This window comes from Eleginops maclovinus, chromosome 6 (genome assembly GCF_036324505.1).
Source record: "Eleginops maclovinus isolate JMC-PN-2008 ecotype Puerto Natales chromosome 6, JC_Emac_rtc_rv5, whole genome shotgun sequence".
NCBI lineage: Eukaryota > Metazoa > Chordata > Actinopteri > Perciformes > Eleginopidae > Eleginops > Eleginops maclovinus.
The window spans coordinates 9,099,051-9,118,636 of record NC_086354.1 but is presented as its reverse complement, the minus strand read 5'-3'; the positions used below and the strand labels follow the sequence as shown (position 1 = coordinate 9,118,636).

Genomic DNA, 19,586 nt, shown 5'->3' with positions numbered 1-19,586 from the left:
ATTGAGGTGGACCTCTGTGACCCAGATCCCTATAAAAAAGGTACCCTACTGTATCAGACATATTGCTCATTGCCCTTCAAAATGTTGCCAAAATGTGGCTTCTCGTAACAATAATCACACACTATGAGGTCCTGCTCCAAATGTAGTTTAATCTGACTTTTTGTACACCATCTAATGTTATCCTCTCTGGTGAATTTAATATAATATACAATGGCATTTCCTAAAATTTCAATGATGTTTTCTGATATTTAATACACTATAATTTGTCTTATTGTTGTATGTTACATACTATGCTAAGTATTTTTTTCTGACTCATTCAAAATAATATAAAATGTCCAGTGTATTGAAGCACATTCTTTGCAATGCTCTTTTATGATATTTGCGACATATTATACGTCTTTTTGTAAACTATATGCTACTGTACGTGCTTTTTTTTTAATACAACCTTTTTTCATACTATACTTTTAATTTTTTTGAACTATGACTTTTTTGAGACACATACAGAGATTTTCTTTATTTACTATACTTGTTTTTATTTGAGTTTTTTATGCCATACTAAATAATGGTTTATTAAAAAAATATTGACAAACTTTTTTTCGACATATTACATACTGTGACTTTATGCAACACACTATACGCTGGCTTTTTCCAATTTTGGACATAATTACCATAGTTCTTCAAAAATAAAGAAAGGCATCTTGGTTTTAAGAAAAAAACTAAATTGAAAACCATGTAACGTGTTTCACACTTTATTGATAGAAAAGCACTGAGATTCCAACACAAATCAATATAAAATGGTAGTAGCGTTACATAAATAGTAATAAATTCTCGCTTTATAGACAGTAGCTCAAGAAGTGGCGCAAAAAAAATACAAAAAATAAAACAAAAACAAGTGTTGATGATAAACTATCATACTTCTGTGGCAACAAATACTGGAAATACCTTTTCATAATCAGTAGCACAAAGAGGCAACAAACACTTTTCCATTTTCCCTTAAGTTAGAAAGAATCCAAAATAAAACAAACTGGGAAACAGTGGGTGAACTAGATTTCTAACAGAAAGAAAGAAAGACAGAAACAATAAGAACTGGCGGACAAAGTTAACAAAGACTGAAGAACACAGATCGAGTTAGAGGGAGGAACTTCTTTGTCGTAATGCTGTCAGTAAAAGCATCATAAAGCAGCTAGATGGAACAACAAAGTTAAGAAAGTGGTAAAATAATATCCCTCTATAATATGGGATTTAAGAAGATGACCTTCTCCTGCTAATGTAGTAACCAGAAAATTAAATCAACCTTTTTTATCCTCAAAATGTATTTCTATGCCACAGCAGAAGATGGAAACCCACTAACTTTGAGCAAATCTTTGACTAGTAGGACACAAAAAGGAAGTGGTTACACTGAACGCTCACTGACGATGCATTGCTCCACCCTGTGAGAGAGGGGCTAAGGAGATCCAGTAACAAGATAAGTGACAAAATAAGTATAGAAAGGAGAAAGCAGATTTCTGAAAAAAGTTGTAAAAGAATTGAAAGAAAACACAAGGTCATCCACAGGCCGTCTCCTTTGTTCAAACAGTTGCTGTTTCTGACTCTTTGACATGTGTGTATTGTTCCGTCTCACTGCGGCGCCGCCACACGACACCTCCGAGAAGACACTAAAGGCTTGAGTCCTGATTAAATAAAACCAACAAAGAAGTAAAGCAAAAATAAACTTTGTACATTGATCAGTCACAAAAGGCATTATTCCGCCTTTGTCTTTTTTTCCTCCTCTGTTTATGTTGCAGCGTCTGCAGGCCGGCTACTGCGCATTGTCCAAATACAAGCATTCTGCGTCTTGTCATGGTCTGTCCCCCCTCTCTTTAATAGTGGTTCAGTCCACTGAGTCTCTTCTTTCAGACATTTAAGTTTTTAGGGGGGGGGGTGGGTGGGTATCTTTAAGAGGTGACAAGACCTTCAAAGTGGTTCTGCATAGTCAGGTTTCTTTACAAATGAATGCCTTCCTCATTATCCTCAACTGCGAATAACACGCGTCCTTTTGGAAAACAGACTTTTTTTTGTCTTTGCAAATCAAAAAAATGACAAATAAAAGTAGTTATTATAGCAAAACTGAAAGAAATGTACACAGGAGCACCTGAGAAAATGCCTTAAAGTCTTTGCTCTTACAAAAAAATGCTGTCAAATTCCCGATCCAAACAAATTCAAGTAAACCCCCGCCAAAACAAAAGACAAAAGTAAAAACAAACACGTAACATACTTATCATAAATAATTATAACTTTACAATTTTCTGAATTGACACTTTAATATTTACAATATCTTAAATGCTTAATGCTACTACTTTTTTGTTTTGTTTCTTTAAGTGATGTCCCTGAGAACTGAGTTTAGCCTCTCGTATGCTTTCTTTTGCTCAGTTTTCCTTTTTTTTTTGTCATTCTTCTATCTGCATTTCGTCAGGTCGAAAGGCCCAGAGTTGTGACTGACTACACGGGTAGTGGGTGAAGGTAGCTCTCGTGGAATGTAAAAAGCAGACAAGAAAATGTTCCCCTATCCTCCTGCCATCAACAGGCTGAAAAACCTACTGTTTGTGTGTTAGTGATTCATATGCAGTCATACAAAGTTACCAAACAGTCAATAAATAAATGCTTAAGCAGGCAGGAACGTACTGAAGAGGTATTTGTGTGAAGTGCTTATACGATGACGTTTTCTCTGACCATTAAAGATTCAAACTCTTGCTGTTCTGTATACTGCCATTAACAACACTTTGCCACTGAGTAAGAAACAGGAGCGTGGACATACCTCGCTCAGGAAAAAAAAGCTTGCAAAGGCATGTGGTCTCATATGCACAATTTAGTCTTAAACAGACATTAGCCTATCTGTTGTATTTGCACTGTGTATTTATAACAAACCTTACAATCCACAATGACTAAATACAGTAGCATTCACAAGTGGAATAACTTAGTTTTTTTATGTTTTAGATGTCGTTTTTTTGTTTAACATAGCCCAAACAATTTTTAAACCAAAATTAACAGATGTTTTAGCCAAGTGGGGGGAAGCTAGCATAACATTATCACCTAACCAAGTTATCTTTGCTAATACATTAGCAAACCGTTGCTAATGTACTGTAATGTACTGTTTACATTTAGACGAGATTGAGCAACATTTGTGTTCGTTTGGATTCATGTTCAGGTGACCTAACCTAATAGTCACTCTTTGAAGCTCAGTTTTGGTCTCCACTGCTATTCAAGGAGCTAAATGCTCCACCAGCTAGCATGTGTTTGGATATCCAAGTTAGCTTTTTTGCTAACAACCCGCTGCTGTTGGACACAAGGACAATGTCCAAGTGAGACCAAACAATTTGCTACAGGACTCTAAAAAGCTAAGGCAAAATAGCAAGAAACCATTACACAGTTGATCTATTTCTCACATGACAATATTAATTAGTGCAGATTTATAAGTGGTATAAGCCTAATACTAGTTTAAATTTATTAAAAAAATATGTTTCTCTAGATAGAATTGTTGTTATCTGTCTACAATGGTTAAAGGGTTCAGCACTGAATTGCGCCAACCTCATTTTAGATAAGTACCTTTTTTCAAGGATTTTTTGGGATTTCCGTTCCATTTACTCCGGAGTTACGGAAAAACTACTGGAAGGACATTTCTAGAAACTCGGTGGAAGGTAAGATCCCATTAGCTTCTGGAGTGGTTCCTAATCATGGGTTGATACAAGCATTACCATTCACTAGTCGGATGTCTGCACTCCCCAACTTCCCTTTTATTTTAAGATTACGATGGCTTTTATATTTTAATAGTGCTTGTTTGACTAACCAGCAACGGTAAATACCGCACAGGTCAGGCCAAGAACATTGGTAATAAGTACTATATGGAACGGCGGGGCTCTAGGGGTTGGAAATATGCTGCAAAGATCAAAAATTGGAACCAGATGTAGGCTATTAGTCATGTTCTAGGTTCATGAAAAAGATCCAGGAAACAACTTTAAAGAAGTTCCTGAATTCCCGGGAAATGTTTTTGAGATGGAATGGGAATCTTAGCTTCAGATAAGTCACTAAAATCAACAAGGTCCAAGCATGTTCCAAAGCTTTCTAACAGAATACATAGGTTGAATAAATGCCACAAGCTGAGAAGAATGATGGGCAGACTTGACTTATATTGCTCATCGGTGTAGCAAGTGAAAGGTGACCTGTTGGGCCTTCTAGGTTTAAAGGTTTTGGCCACAAATAGCTGTAGTGCTAGCAGTGAAGTGCTGCCTCTAAAGATTGGAATAATTTGACCCCAGGTTTGTCACAGTTGTGTATTGTCACTGTCTATAAGCTTAAAGGATGACATACAACATATATCTGTATTTACAGTATATGTGCACAAGGAGCCTCAACTTATCTGCCTTAGCTAGAACAGCCTGAATAATGTCACTTTCAGGCTCTGGACTGGAAACATGCACTCTGGTAAGCAACATGGCTCCTGCTGTGAAGATTAAGGAAAAGCACTGCCCAGCAGGTGTAGAGGGTAGGTGCTAGTGGCTTGTAGAGAGAGCACACATGTAGCTCTGTATTTTACCCTTTCTACTCTAAGATGCCCTGAAGGAAATGGGCCATTTCAGGTAGAGAAGTTAAAGCTGGCAAATAATACAGCCGAGGAATAACAGTAACACTAAGTGTGCTTTCTCGACCTCAGTATGTATTTTGAAATTACTTTCAAAAGTTCCTTCCACTTTGAAAACCACTTCCTCTTCTATTTCTTCTTGAACCCAGCTTAAAGCATCTTCTGGCTCAAAGTAAGTACCCCATCCAACAAAATCTTTTGGTTTTTAAATAGTCATGTGCCACGGAAAAACAAAAGTTTCTTTTCACAATCTTTTGACTTTTTCATACTAAATTGAAAAGATGCAGTGGGGGGAAACGCTTCATTCTTGTTTGTTGCCTCCCTGACATTTCAAGCCATTTCCCCCCTTTTTGCAGTCTCAATGAAGTAGATCAATACACTGCAAACACTTTCTGGTTCACATTCAAGAAACAAAACAACAAAACAGGACAAAAACTTAAGACTTAGTCAACAAATGGCTCAACTTAAGAAGTAAAAACACATGGAATTCAAAAAACCTTAAATACAAACAAATAACTACTTCTCAAGGAGGGGGTGAGGGGGGATAAGGTCAGCCGAAGCGCTCCCTGACCAACATCATCAGTTTCTTCTTGCCCTTGTAGATCTGTTTCAGGTTGTCTATGAACTGGGCTAACTGAATATGGCCGTCCTGTGCCAGCAGGAAAGTCACCCGTGCTTTGCTCAGGAATTCTATGAACTCTCCATAGTGCCGCGGACTGATGTGTGTCAGTCGAGAGTGTGTGGTGTTGATGTACGCCGAGATTGTGGCGTCTAGGAGCTGCCGCAATGGCGCTTTGTCCGTTGACATTAGCTTCCCAGAGTTCCTTCTCCCGGGAATGCCAGCGAGTCCCGGTGCAGTCATGGTGCACCGCCGCAGGATGTCGGACAGCACGGTGGCACAGTGCACGCTCTTTACCACCAGGGGGATGATGGCTGCGAGTTCGTTTTTACCCAGGGAGTGGCTGAGCGCGCAGGCCCAGAGCACGTCATTAATAGCTGGGTGCGTGTCCTGGTTGTAAGCCAGGTTGAGGTGGGTCATGGCGAGGGAGGCCAACTTGAAGGAGCGCAGAGGATATCCCCTGTGTTCCATGTACCTCGCGATGGTGAAAAGCTGGGAGTAGGTCATACCCGTGGACGCTGCGTCAATCACGATCTGGTAGGCCGTCTCGAAGGCGATGTGGTCCTTCTCGCAGAGTGTCAGGGCCGACAGAGCGCAGTTCTGGGGGTCCTTCATGGCGCACTGCAGGGCAAGGGTCCTAGCGCAGCTGGCCAGCTCCTCACGCTGGGGGTAGTCGAGGCTGAGGCGCAGGATGGTGTTGTGGGACATGACGGTGGCCGCCACGATGCTGGTGGCCTCGGTCGGTGTGAAGAGCGTGTACCAGCTCTGTAAGATGCTAACCAATGCCCGCAGACCTGAGGGGGAGAGAAGGTCCACATTAAACATTTGTTGTAAAATGTATACAAAACTGGTTTGATTTGGTAATTTTTAAGAGCTCTTGAAGTTTGATTCCCGGTTAAATACCTGCTTTCTTGTAGCAGGCTTTAATAGCGTTTAAATACGATCCCTATAATTTTGTGAAGCTTAAAAGCAGATAAAACTCAGGTTCTTTATTATCGTTACTATTATTATAAATCAATTGTGGTTGGTTTCCCTGTGGTTTTGCACCATTCGTTATCTTTTTGTGTTTTGTTTGATTTTGTGTACTCAATTCTTTTTACCTCTGCTGTTTCATCTGTTATGTGTTATTTAGCAATATCAAAAAATGTTTTTAATTCATGTCATAATGGTGCCAGTGTGAGTGTGCTTGTGTGTGTGTCTGTGTGTAAAGCATCACATACCGACTTCAGTGGCACACGTTACTAGCCAGCGAACCATCTCTCTCCTTCTCCAGTTCAGTGTGGACAGAGTCATCCTCATCACCTGTGAAGCATACATAAAGAAAATGATGTATGTTCAGCTACTTTGTACAATAGGAATAAAAGCATCTATTGAACACTTAATTATTAAATCCAGTATTTCCCTGGCATTGAGTGAGTTTACGATAGAGCACCTAAAAACTGTGTTCAGGATGACACAGATGTCTAAATGTTACCATTCTGTTTTTTTTATTAGCGGTCTTGCTGTCAAGAACTCAGCCGATACTGTTAAATGCCAGGAGGAGGAGGAAGAGGCGGGTTGAAGCCACAGCGATGCCGCAGCCTTGATGATCTGAAGCTATTTTTTTCTTCCCATGTTTACTGTAAAACCCAAAAGGCTTAATTATGTGGTTTCTTCTCATCAACAACGGAGAGGCGCTGTGTGATGTTTTCTCTGTTAATTTGTAGTGAGGCTGAGGAGGCCCGCACAAATTACAAGTTTAAGGAAGCTGTAGCATGTCTCAACAAGTGACCAAATGATTTATGAAAAAGGCTGACTACTTCACTTGCTCTTCTTCACACACACACACACACACACACACACACACACACACACACACACACACACACACACACACACACACACACACACACACACACACACACACACACACACACACACACACACACACACACACACACACACACACACACACACACACACACACACACACACACACACACACACTACCTGAAGTCCTAACTCCAGTGCCACGTTGAGCAGAGTTATATCGGGCGGGTTGTCTGCGGGGGTGGCGATTTTAAAGGCGTCCTGGGCCAGTTTGAAGATTAAGGACGAGGAGTGGATGTTCTTCTGGATTGCCTCCAGCACCGTGCGCAACCTCAGCATGTCACCTGCGGGGAAATAAAACTCTATTAACAGCCACACTGTGTTTGAGACACACCTGAAGGGGACATCTCTCCACTGAGACCACAGCTATGGGTAGAGCGATGAGTACCTTTAGCAGCAGTGAGCATGGTGGAGGCCAGCTCGCACTGCTGGGACTCCAGGTGTCCCAGTGTGAACCAGCGTGGGTATCTACTGGGAACGATGGAGATGCCGTGATGAGGGTGGCCCACGTCCCCGGAGCCTGCTGAGGACTCCAGCACAGGCAACCTGATAGAAACACACAACATTATGGATTTATCAACATGTCTTTAGTTAAAATTAAACATGTAGAATGAATGTCAGCATGAGAATTTGAAACAGACCCATGTATCATAAGTTTAAAGGTTAAATTAGAGTAAATTAACTTATCCGCCTTAGCTACATACAATACATATATAAAACTTAATATTTTCAGCTTCTAAATAATTGATTGCAGGTTTCAGGCTGTGTGTAAGTTCCTTTGGACCTCATGAACTCAATATCCTGTATAATTTGGTTTGACATTGGCTCAAATTATTCATCGAGTTGGGAAACTGACCTCATGGCGCGGAGAGCCACCTTGTATGCCATGTCTGCGTCATGTGGCAGCAGGGCAGAGAAGAGGTACTTAGCGAAGGTGTGCATAGGAACACTCTCCCTGTGGATGACCTCACCTAGACCGCTGAAGGGACCAGCTGGATCAAAAAATATATATATATATGTTAAGTTTATTTTTGCTTGTCAACAACGTGGAAAGACCAGGTGGCACACACAAAGACCGTCGTACCTTCTAGTAGCTGTACGGACTGTTTCCGAAGAGTCTGAACCAGGAGGTCATCCAGCTCAAGTTCTTGAAGTTTTGCGACGATCTGCTCCTCGTTACGACACACCTAAAACATAGTCACAATTTGCATTTTATTCACTGTGATCAGACAGTAAATGTTGCATTTAGTTTGAATGACAATGAGAGAAAATGTGCCAAAATGCTCCAATGACACATAAATAAAACCAAGGTACTCTGGGAGAGGAGCAAAGAGATTGATATTTTCAGAATTCAAAGATGTAGAGTTCAGTTTTGTGATTTATAACTGTTAAGTGGGAGGAACGAGCGCAGCACTTTGACATTTAATTACATTTTTAAGAGGGGATTTGGAGTGTGAGGTATTAAAGAACCAGCAGGCTGCTTAAATACCACAGACTCTCGTGTCTGTATGTATATACAGTCACAGTGCATGTGACTGAGACTGATTTAATTTCACTATCAAGAAGTCCTTTAGGAAATGCGAGTGCTTGAACCTGAATTATTTTGCAACCCTATGTTTGTCTTCTTAAATTTCCCATCTTTTTTAAAGCACTTTGAATAGCCTTGTTGTTAAAATTGTTACACAAATAAACCGACCTTGTCTAAACCATTCATATTTTGGCTGATTGCACCTGACATTAAGAACCATGTTTGTGCTCCGAAGCAGATTAACAAAAAAAAACATTTGTATGGTAACAACATGACCTTTTCTCTTACTTTGCATGGCAGAAACTCTACACAGTGATACTGTTTTCTAACATTGTCTACAGCATGCAAATTCACACAGCTTGCAATATGCAACAATCCATTTATGTTTTCTTACGTGAGGGGGTAACGTCAGTTTTTTGGATTAGGTTAAAATGTATATTGTGTATTTTCAGGATTACTATACCTTATCCTGAGCGTATAGGCCCTCGGGCATTATCCTCTGCTGGCCCATACCCATCAGAGCCACCTCTAAGGCCAAAGTCAGGTAGGATTCCCCTCCATCAGAACTGCCCCACACGGGAACATGGTGGTAGACCGGAGGCCTGGGGTCACCATCTGAGAGCAAGAAAGAAAGGAAAGTATTTAGTGTACTAAAAGAAGATGTGTTTAAATCTGAAGAGCAATACTAGTGTAGTTATAATGAACTGATATATTCTTTCAATCAGTCATTGTGTGTCGAGATGAGCCAACTGTCCTGTCAATCTTATACCCAACAGATCGCAAAAAAAGAAAATAGTTCCTTGTGTACTTGAGCGAGAGTCATCATGTCTGGAAAGAGACTTTGCTCTAGAGTTTTTCAAATGGTTTGTGTGCCCCAAATAAAATATGAATGCCATCTTTCTCCAATATATTAGTCCCTTTACATCTTCTGAGAAATTATACTTGGTATGATTGTTGTATATATAGCTATGACTATCTGTGTTCAGTATCCATGGCGGACTGCGATCACCAATTTAAAAGGACACTAACCCTACAGCTCGGCAACTATAAGTGAGAGCAGATGCCACGAGAGTCTCAGCTGTTGATTGGTGCCCATTTGTTCTCTCTGTCTCCCCCACCCCATAATTCTGCTTAAATCCCCCGTGAGCAATAGATCCCCCTCAATCCCGCTTATTCCATGAATGTGTGTGCAAGTGCGTGTGTCAGTGAAGAAATCCAGGGAAAAGTGGAAACTGATTTTACAGGCTTAACCCCAGCGCTATCTCATTTTAGTTTTTTTTATCGTGGGCTGATGTGTGATTGGTTGATTTGAAATGATGAGAGAGTTGACTGCGTTTTCATTGGTCGACGCTTAGTCTCACCCTCTTTTAACAGATGTTCCCAGATGTCTTCCAGAGGGAAATAAAGCATGGTGACCGGGCTAAGCCAACACTCAGAAAATAACCATATACATTCTCAAATTCCCAAAACAACATAAGACAATCATTCACTCTATCCCCACATCACACACACACACATTCACACACATTCACACACACTTGCACCAATGAGTGTGCCAGCATTGTTTGGATTGACAATAGTTCCCTGTAGCTTGCTAACAATGGGAAAACCCAACCCCTATTCTGCTCTGTTGCTATGGCCAGTGTTGAAAAAAAGGGTGAGAAATGCAAATGGTGATAGATCCTATACATAACCCCCCCTCCACACACACACACACACACACACACACACACACAAACACACAGGAGTGTGGTCTAAATGATCGGGGTGTTTCAGCACGATCCATTCATGCTCTGCTGGTTTATGGCCTGTCTGCAGCACAATAGCCAGTTCCTAATATACGAACATGGAGTCTGTTGTCTAATGAGTCACTGCTGGTGTACCCGCTCACCCCTGGATTACACCGCATCAGCTGGTGAAGTGTGCAAGGAATTATACCCTGTGTTGGGCAAAGTAAGCTCTTTGACCCATGTATTGTGAGAGAGGTCAAATATGTGTTTGGCTGAAGTACATGTACATGGCTTCGCTTACTGGACAGCAGGTTACCTTTGAGCAACACTAATGGCAGTACAAAAGTGGACATGCAGAGAGGGAATGATTCTGAATGTATGCATTAAGGTGGCTAGAACTAACAATACTTGGAGCATAAAAAGTCATTTGACATGTCTGAATTATATTCAAACCTTTCAGTCTTGCTGCGTCTACCTTTTATTTCCTGTCTCTAGAAATTCTTAGGTTCCTGCAGCTCTGACCAGCCCTCTTTACTAATGGCTGCTCATAATGGAGGCGTTGTTGGAGGTGAAGCTTATTCTCAGCTCACCAGGTCACCATGGTAAAAAGCCCTGTTAAAATGGCTATTCCAATGTGAAATAAAATATGAACTGAAAGTCACGTTTATGCACAAGCCTTAAATCATGACAAGTCTTCTCAAAATATTCTATTACGATCAGAGGCACATTATTAAACTAACACCAGATATCAGTTTGACTGAATTTTGTGCTGTATTTATTTCTGAAATTTACATTTTATACGAAGTAAGATTAGCAGTAACTTAAGCCAACAAATAATATTAAAAGGGTATAGTTTTTTTTTTTTTTGAATAGTAATGCAGAACGTGTCAGCGTTTGTGTTTTATGTAATCAATATTTTATCAGTACATACTATTTTCAAATTTTAATCTTGTACAATCATACTCTGCTTTCATGCCATAAATGGGCACACAGCCTCAATTGATACACAGCCCACTAGAGTACATCCTGAAATGTTCATCCCTATGTATTTAATTGATACTGAACCAAAATGAAATGGAGTATTGACATAGTGAAATAATTATACCCACGCATGTCCGCTTTTTGCCCTTTTATTATCTTGAATCGAGCCTCAAGACAATTCGCTGAGTTGCTTCCTATAGAAAAAACTATTTTAAAAAGTAGAAACCAAACCATTTCTTGTTTTCCTACCTCCTGTGTCCATGGCACTGTCGTCGTCCACACGGCAGGTTTCTGTGAGGGTGATGAACAGACAGCCAATCGGGTCCAAGGGATGACCCACCCAGCCTTCCAGGTTGGTGGTGGAGGTCACGCCCCTCTGGAGAAGCTCTGTGAGTGGAAGATAAATGTTAAAACATTAAACTAACTCCAAAAAACAAACAACAGCATATATATAAATACAACTGTGTGTGTGGCATACCTTTCTTTTGGTGTTTGTAGATGTCCATCTGTCTGTGCTGTTGTAGGCGAAGTGTGTTGATGATGGCGACAGCCAATCGCAATGCTTCCCTGGAGTAGCCGTGGGAACGCAGGGCGTCGACGCGAGCGCATGCCGTCGGGACGTGGTCTGTGTGTGAGATGAAGGGGAGTCAGCACGACTTTACACACACACACACACAAACTGAGTGACATGACATGACCAAAGAAAAGCTTTGCTGTACAGAATCACATTTTTCTTACAAACACACGAGATGTGGGATAATGGATGCAGTCTGTAATGGCACAAACACACAATAACACACACAGACACACTCACACACTGACATACTCATAAACACACACAGTGCAGGCTCAGCAAAACACCAGTGTGTGTGTGATAGCTGGCTTTAAGTTGCAGAATCTGACAGATCTTAGCTGGAAGCTGCTTACTGCAGATACTGGCCTCAATATCAGCAGAATTAGTGTGTGTGTGTGTCTGTGTATGTGTGTGCGCGCTCACCGAGCCAGAGCGGCAGGCCCTGTGGGTTGAACAGCAGGCTCTCCCCCTCCCTCTGGTAGGATGGAGACATGTAGTGGTCGCTGCTGATGATCCTCTGGAGGTGGCTGTCCTGCCAGTGGAGGTCACATGCCTCCACGGCCCGGCTGAACACCGACCTCCTCGGCCTGGTCAGAGAGTCTGACAAAAAAAGCACACACACAGGGTCAGTAAAAGCGCCATGTGGTCCTATCGTATCGGTCAGGGTTGTGTATTCATATTTTGATTACGTAGGTGAAATGTGTGTCTGTGCTGACCCTGTGCCAGGTTGCTCTGCGGCAGAGCGTTGGTGATGTTTGGGAGCTCGCTGCCGTAGTTGCCGTCCTCCAGCGGGCAGATGTCCATGTCGCCCCATTTCTTCAGCTGCTTCAGCCAGCCGGTCTTCTCCTCGCTCTTACAGTGGGGGTTAAGCACCACGCACACCCACAATGCACCTGGGGAAAAGATGGCAGTCAGAGGTTATGACAGCAAGGAAGGTTTTGTGGTAGTGTCTAATATAGAACCATGAAAGTATCAAGGCTGGCTGAATTCTACTAATACCAAGAAAGATGGCTTTTTTTAATGTTCCTGAAAACGTACAAACATTGTGAAGCTTTTTTTTATTTACATAAAAGTAATCAATTTGCCATTACAATTCCTTGATGAGCAACCTCACAATGCTGTCACTCCTGACCAACTGATTTCAGTCTTAAAATTAAAGAAACAAAGGGTTATTCTTTTTCATACTACATTTTTGCAGAACTGTCTTTTTGAAGTGACAGTTTAAGACTGAATACATACTGAAAACTTATACAAAATGATTAGTTTTTACAGAAATGTTTCATTAAACAATTCAAATCCTATCCTACATGCAATAAACATGGCTCAGTCCTGCTCTCAAACATTAGGATTAAATGCTTTATTATTATGACAGGAATCTGTGTAGTTTTTGATTTTGTAGTGTTGATTGAACAGATAAACAAATTGAAGGTGCAACTTGGGAAAGTTTAAAAGTCAGAAAGCTCACCAAGGATGAATCAGAAGCCTCATTAACTGAAATAAGTGGTTTTCAAATATTCAATTAGTTGAGTTATTATGCCTAACAAATTAAAGAATGTGCTACATTTTGTTTCTTTTATTTATTTTAACAAAAATAAGAAGTCATGAAACAACTATTTGATATTTTAAGGTTTTAAATGTTGTGCATCAGCTTCACTGAGTCCCACAGAGTTTGCCATGGCCATTTATTAAGGCCTTCTCCATTAACCTCACTGCACTTAAAGCACCTGCTCTATATACACAGACCTGGAGCGGGGTCAACTGTCAGATGTCTGCATCTCTGAGGAAGCATTATCAGGCGGCAAACCCTGAGCGTCTGGCTGTTATTTCTGTCTGTGTCATGATCTCCCTCGCTCACCCAGGAAGTGTTCTCATTGACCTCCTAAATGCTGGGATTGATTGCAGAGAAGCTGAGCAGCCCTATTGATCGGCAGCCTTTATTATTCACTCTGTGAGAGGAGAGGCAGGAGCAGGAGGAGAAGCTGCTGACTGGATGACCTAATAGCTCTCCGACTGGATGAACGTTTACCCAACAAGGTGACTGTCCAGTTTACTGAGTAAACACATCTGTCGGCCTGGCTGTCTGACCAGCAACCAAATAAAGAGCTGAGTGGCCAACCCATAAACAAACTGGCACAGCACACTCAGCCGACTGTAGATCTCAGGTGTGTCAAACTCCTTCATTGCATTTAGCTGAGGCTTTTACCCATGCTACCGTTAAGTTGTGCATCTAAACATGAAGAAACAAACTCAAAAAACTGTTGGTGAGAAAGTCCTTGTTCAAATTAGGGCCAAACTTGGACCTGCTGCATACACGACTCCCTTGCAGTCAAGGTGGTAACAAAGAAAACTAAAACATGGATTTATTTATCTCATTTTGTACCTAATATAACTGGATAATAACATTTCAAGTTGTAATTAATCAGATGGTTCAAAATGAGATAAACTTTTCTATGGATGTGAGTTTTAATCGAGAACCAGGGCGTTTATGTGGCGTGCAACAGACTATGTACCATGCAGTAGTTATGGTTGGATTAGTTTAAGGGGTATTTGCTCTTTATTATGCCCTATGATTGAACTTAATAAATAAAATAATATGTTAATAAAATGAATTGAGTAGGTAAGTTTTGTTTCTAGCCTAGTTGATAGCTGGAAATGCCTTTTGCTACTGGAGTAAGAAAAGACGGAGGCTGATGGGTTCAGCAGTATGCAATACTAGCTGTGGACAGACCAGACCTCATGCCTGGTGGGGATAAAAAAGTCATTTTTACAGCGTGTTTCCTTTCTGACATGTTTCTCCGACTGTTCTTACCTAGTTCATCCCAGAGCTGCCGACACTTGTCCGTCATGCCCGTGCCTTGTTGTCTCCATAGCGACAATCGCGGGTCAGCCATAAACTGTTCCGTTATGAGCGTCAGCATTCGGGCGCCGTTGGAGTCTCGCATTCGTAGCATCTCCCGCACCTGTAAAGACCAGAGACCAAGACTTAGCGTGTTGATTATACCACTATCATGTGATGTCAGTTCAGTACTGAACTGGAGTCAGTTCTTGTGAACAGGCAGAAAAAGATAGCTAAAAAAAGTGAAACTGTCCCTTTAAATACAGTAGAGGCTTGCATCTACTTATTTGACATCAGAGTGAATAGAAAAGATAAAGCATGATGTCTTGAAACACCCCTATCATTGAGGATCCTTTAGGGTCAACATGAGGTAACACTCCGGATGTTACAAACCCTTGTGAATACTACTTAATATAAGTCTGAGTTAAGTGAGCTTTTTTCACGACTAAGAAAAAAGGGAATCTTGCAAAACTATATTCATTCTCATACATGACTTGTTGATGCCTTGGGTTTGAATATTACAGTTAAAGAGATCTAAAGATGTTCTTGTGCCATTCTCCCGATGGGAAACCATACTTTTAAAAAGAGACGAGAAGTTGAATAGACGCCAAGGGAAGAGTGTTTCAATCTGTGAATCACTGCATTCTCTGACAGAAGTGAACAAGTGGTGGATTCAAGGGGATGTAAGAAAGAAGTCGGAACAATTCTGAAAGATTATGAAGCATTTCTTTGAAAAGGGGCATTTAACTGATTCAACAGGGGAAGATAAATCCATCAATGATTTATTAAAGACATTATTTGGGTCCATTCTTTTATTGCAATTTTATTTTTCAATAGCCACTATAAAGTATGGGAAATATAGAATGTAGCTAGAGCCGTACTAGTGTCTTCAAGTAAGGACATCCATTTAGACTATTGTGTTTTTGGATGTCAACTGTGAGTTCCCAATTTGTTTTTCAATAAGTGCAATACCAAGAAAATGTCAAGAATAAATCCCCAAGACAATATTATTTCAAGTTAAACAATTCTTTAACTTATTTGTGTCTTGATTGATGATTTTGACTGAAATAAAACAAATCTGTTGTGGCAGAGACAGGAAGGGGCGGTGCCTACCTTGGCGAACATGGAGTTGAGTTGCTTCCCAGAGCCGTAGTATCCTCCCTGTGACAGGAACTGTTTGACTTGTTCCCTGACCTGATCCTCGTCCAGATGCCAGCAGTTGTCATCGTCAATGCTGGCACCTGCAGTCGGGTCGGGAGCGCCTGGAAATACACGCACAAGTTAAACTACAGGCACAAGCTGTGATACAATATCAGATCTTAAACATAGTAAGCAATCCAATCTAAATCTCTGCTGAGTTGTTACTCCGATACTGTTCTCATAACGATTTGTTCTTCATTCAAGTAGCAGTGCACCTGTTGAGAAAAGCTGCTTGTTTTATGCTAAGCACGCACGAATAAATATAAGGCCAACTTTATTTTTCTTCTGTTCTGCACTGTGTGTGTGTGCACCTGGGTTATACTACAGGGAAATGCAGATATGCTCAGAAGGGGGAAGCTGCTTTGATCTAGCAGGAAGCGAGCTGAGGAAGGCCCAGAGATGTGTTTCCAACTGGCTACGAGTACGCAACAGCAAACTGCAACATTATTCCCCCATCAAAGCAAAGCCTCGCTCCTGGAACGACTGAACTTCAACCCCCATGATCCCCCTTGTCAAACACAGACAGGAAACACAGCGCGGGGCTTCCTGGACAGGAGAGCTGGAGAATGTCAACATTTAGCGCGGAGGATGAAATAGAGACACAGAAGTAAAGTTTTGTTTGGTGAAAGGATGTGCCTGCTTTGTCGTTTTGTTCCCCCGACGCGGGTCTGTTGAGGTTCTCCTCTTGTTTTTCATCTCGGTACATTCTCTGGTCCTTTCATCTTTCCTCCCTTTTCCGTCTCCCAGTGAGCCATTTCTCCCCATATCTTCCTCTTAGTGTCCCTTTTCCTTTTTGCACATCTCTCTCTAACTTCTCCTGCATCCAGTTCACCGTTCATCTCTTTTTTCCTCTGCTTTCTTCAATGTGCTCCTGGCACTGGAGAGGAGGAACTAAGAAATCAAACAAGTCATTTGAAGCCTGACTTGCTGCTTTGACGACAAAATCACGACTCTGACGCATGAAGTAGTATCTTTTAAGTCTTAAGCTTTTAAGTCTGGCCTGTTGCTGTGAAGATATAACTGCAGTGGGATGGACAGCACCTCAACTTTTCAAACGTGGAATTGGTGGATAAAGATGTTTATAAAATAACGTATCAAAGTTTGCCACAATGTTTCCTCTCACCGTGGACCTGGTTGATCTCCGAGTTGGAGGAGAGGATCTCGTCTGCCAGTTTCTGAGCGGTGGGCAGCACCTCAGTGTGGTGGGCCGTGATCAGGTACTGCACCAGCTTCTGCAGCTGGTCTCTGTTCATCTGGAACAACGTCTCTGAAATGGGCAACCGCAGCTTCACCTGTATTAGATAGACACACAGAGATGTTGATGTATGAATTTTCAACCAAAACTGTTTTGTTATTTTAAGTTGGTCTAGTAGTAAGTTCCTTTTCCTGTAGTATGTGACATTTTTATTAAGTTTATGACCTGTTTTTTTAAATATTCTTTAATGTGCGTACATGTAAACACAATATACTGTTTTTACTGAGACTTCAATACAACCATATTCAGTGAATTCAAAAAGATATATGCAAGATTAAATACCCCAAAAGAAACATTGATACAGTTTCATGTATACACCTCAGCCAAGAGCCGTATCACAAATAAAAAACAATTTACTTCTGGAGCATTAAAGAAACATAATTGTGTCTTTTGGTAATAAAAAGAGACTGCGTATATTCATCCACTGCTCCCGCTGCTCTGCGCAGTGGTCATGAATATAGTTTTATACCTTTATTAAACTATATATTTAAAGGGAATATGAATAACCCAATTTATCTGTCCTTAAAAAATACAATCTCCCAAATACAATTGCATCCGGGATTAGCCTCATAAACAGGTTATTCATGTCCTATATTACCTGTTCAGGCTTGCGGATCCTGTATAGAGAGAGCGCCACCACATGGGCGCAGTAGAAAATGTCTCTGTTCCCGCAACCACAGGTGACGGAGGTGATCTTGCATCGGTCGAAGCTGATGGCCACCTTGTGGGTGACCTCTGGATCTGATGATGTGGCGGGTTCAGTTACTGTGCCACTGAGGTGAAACCCTGGGGAGGAAGAAGGAGAGGATGAGTGAGCTTCATCATTCAATCACAAAGACAAGTCTTCGGTTAAATGCACATTTAATCATCCAGGCTTTTAATGCTTGATAAGTGCGACAGGTAACTGCCAAATTAGTGTTTGAGTTGAAATGAGTTTCCATTATTATGAATACTAACACAACCATGATCTCAACACGTATCATGTTCCTTGGTTTCCCAAAGTTAAGTTGTTCAACATCAACGCTTCCCGCTTCCTTTATATTAGCTTCCACCCGGATTTTGTGAATGGACTACAAATAGAAAAGAGAAACAAAAGAGAAGGAGCATCTGTGGTAATCTGAGCCCCTTCAAACCTACAGAATTAACCTTTGGTACGAAACACACACATCTTAAATGAGACATCTCCAGTAGGACACTGTGCCATCTGATACTCCCTCTACATTTCTCTCCTTATGTCTCTTTGCATTTGTGTGTGTGCAGTGAATGGGGGGTTGCTAGGGTGTGATCTTTCTCTTCCTGCCAACACACTCAGCCCCGAGGATTGAATGATAGTAGCCTGGAGAGATGAACTCTGCTTTGCCTAGTTAATCGTACACTGACCACTGGCTGTTGGCAGCTGTCCGGCTGTTGTTGAGAGTCTGTGGGCAACCATTGCTTGTACATTTAATGGTACATCAGGCATTACTGGCTTCTGTTGGCCCTTATAAACAGCATGTTGGCCTTATGGCATGTTGAATTGGCTCGATAGACTTTGGAAAAAGACTTCTGGGGCATGATTTTAACCCTCATGCATGATTATCTTGGCCATCCACAGTACAACAGCTGTAGTTTTGGCAGTCGGAAGGGCCCTTGTGGCCTATCAAAGGGTTTCCAAATTAAACTCAACAGGTCATTTGAAGTTACAGAAGAAAATGAACACTCAAAAGCCTTTACATAAGGCCACAATGCTATGCTGATGACACAAAACATAATGTTTCGGTAAAATTGGGAGCAATCACGCAGAAGTCTGATGACATTCACGGATTTTATGAATTATATCACATTTCATATCAAATGACTTCTTAAAGCTCAATCGGAAGAAAAAAAATCAGCAATAATCCTGTTGGTTTATACTCATCAGCATTGGAAAAATTGCTCTTATCCTAGCTTAATTTCCTAACATTTAAATAGTACTGTCCAGTTTTAAGTCACATTGACTTTTAACTACATTAATTAAAGCAAGCAATTGAAGCCCTTTCATTGTAATCCCATGTACTACAGTGTGTTGTATTGCCCAACACTAACATAAATGGTGTGACAAGATAATAAAAACTGAAAAGGTAAGATTAAATTAAAAAAAAGGTATAAGTTAAAAAAATGGAGAGGAAGCGGAGACTATCGAGGATGGGATAGGGGGAGAAACGAGAGAGGAGAACAGAGAATAAAGAAGAGGAGAGTGCATCTGGTCTGTCCTGCCGTCTCACTGTGACAGGTCAATTATTTATGCGGTGAAGTGTGCATGTGTGTATGTGTACACATTGGATTACTGTATCCAACCAAACCATAGCAACCTCACCTCTGCTTTCAGGCTAGAAGTGACAGAGGAGAAAGAGAGGCATA

The 19,586-nt window shown here is 41.1% G+C and overlaps 1 protein-coding gene across 1 annotated transcript in view; it reads right to left on the bottom strand.

The window, feature by feature from the left end:
- Positions 1 to 733: 733 nt before the first annotated feature.
- zswim5 (zinc finger, SWIM-type containing 5) overlaps positions 734 to 19,586 on the bottom strand; it is a 56,182-nt gene continuing 37,329 nt past the window's right edge. Inside the window, exons 2-16 of the mRNA XM_063886085.1 lie at positions 17,806 to 17,993; positions 17,076 to 17,244; positions 15,866 to 16,014; positions 14,726 to 14,876; positions 12,633 to 12,809; positions 12,340 to 12,516; positions 11,821 to 11,967; positions 11,592 to 11,729; positions 9,095 to 9,246; positions 8,188 to 8,290; positions 7,960 to 8,095; positions 7,492 to 7,649; positions 7,224 to 7,387; positions 6,455 to 6,536; positions 734 to 6,028 (exon numbers count right to left, since the gene is read on the bottom strand). Coding sequence (XP_063742155.1) covers positions 5,166 to 6,028; positions 6,455 to 6,536; positions 7,224 to 7,387; positions 7,492 to 7,649; positions 7,960 to 8,095; positions 8,188 to 8,290; positions 9,095 to 9,246; positions 11,592 to 11,729; positions 11,821 to 11,967; positions 12,340 to 12,516; positions 12,633 to 12,809; positions 14,726 to 14,876; positions 15,866 to 16,014; positions 17,076 to 17,244; positions 17,806 to 17,993 — 2,954 coding nt within the window. The 3' untranslated portion in view covers positions 734 to 5,165. The remainder of the gene's footprint in view (positions 6,029 to 6,454; positions 6,537 to 7,223; positions 7,388 to 7,491; positions 7,650 to 7,959; positions 8,096 to 8,187; positions 8,291 to 9,094; positions 9,247 to 11,591; positions 11,730 to 11,820; positions 11,968 to 12,339; positions 12,517 to 12,632; positions 12,810 to 14,725; positions 14,877 to 15,865; positions 16,015 to 17,075; positions 17,245 to 17,805; positions 17,994 to 19,586) is intronic.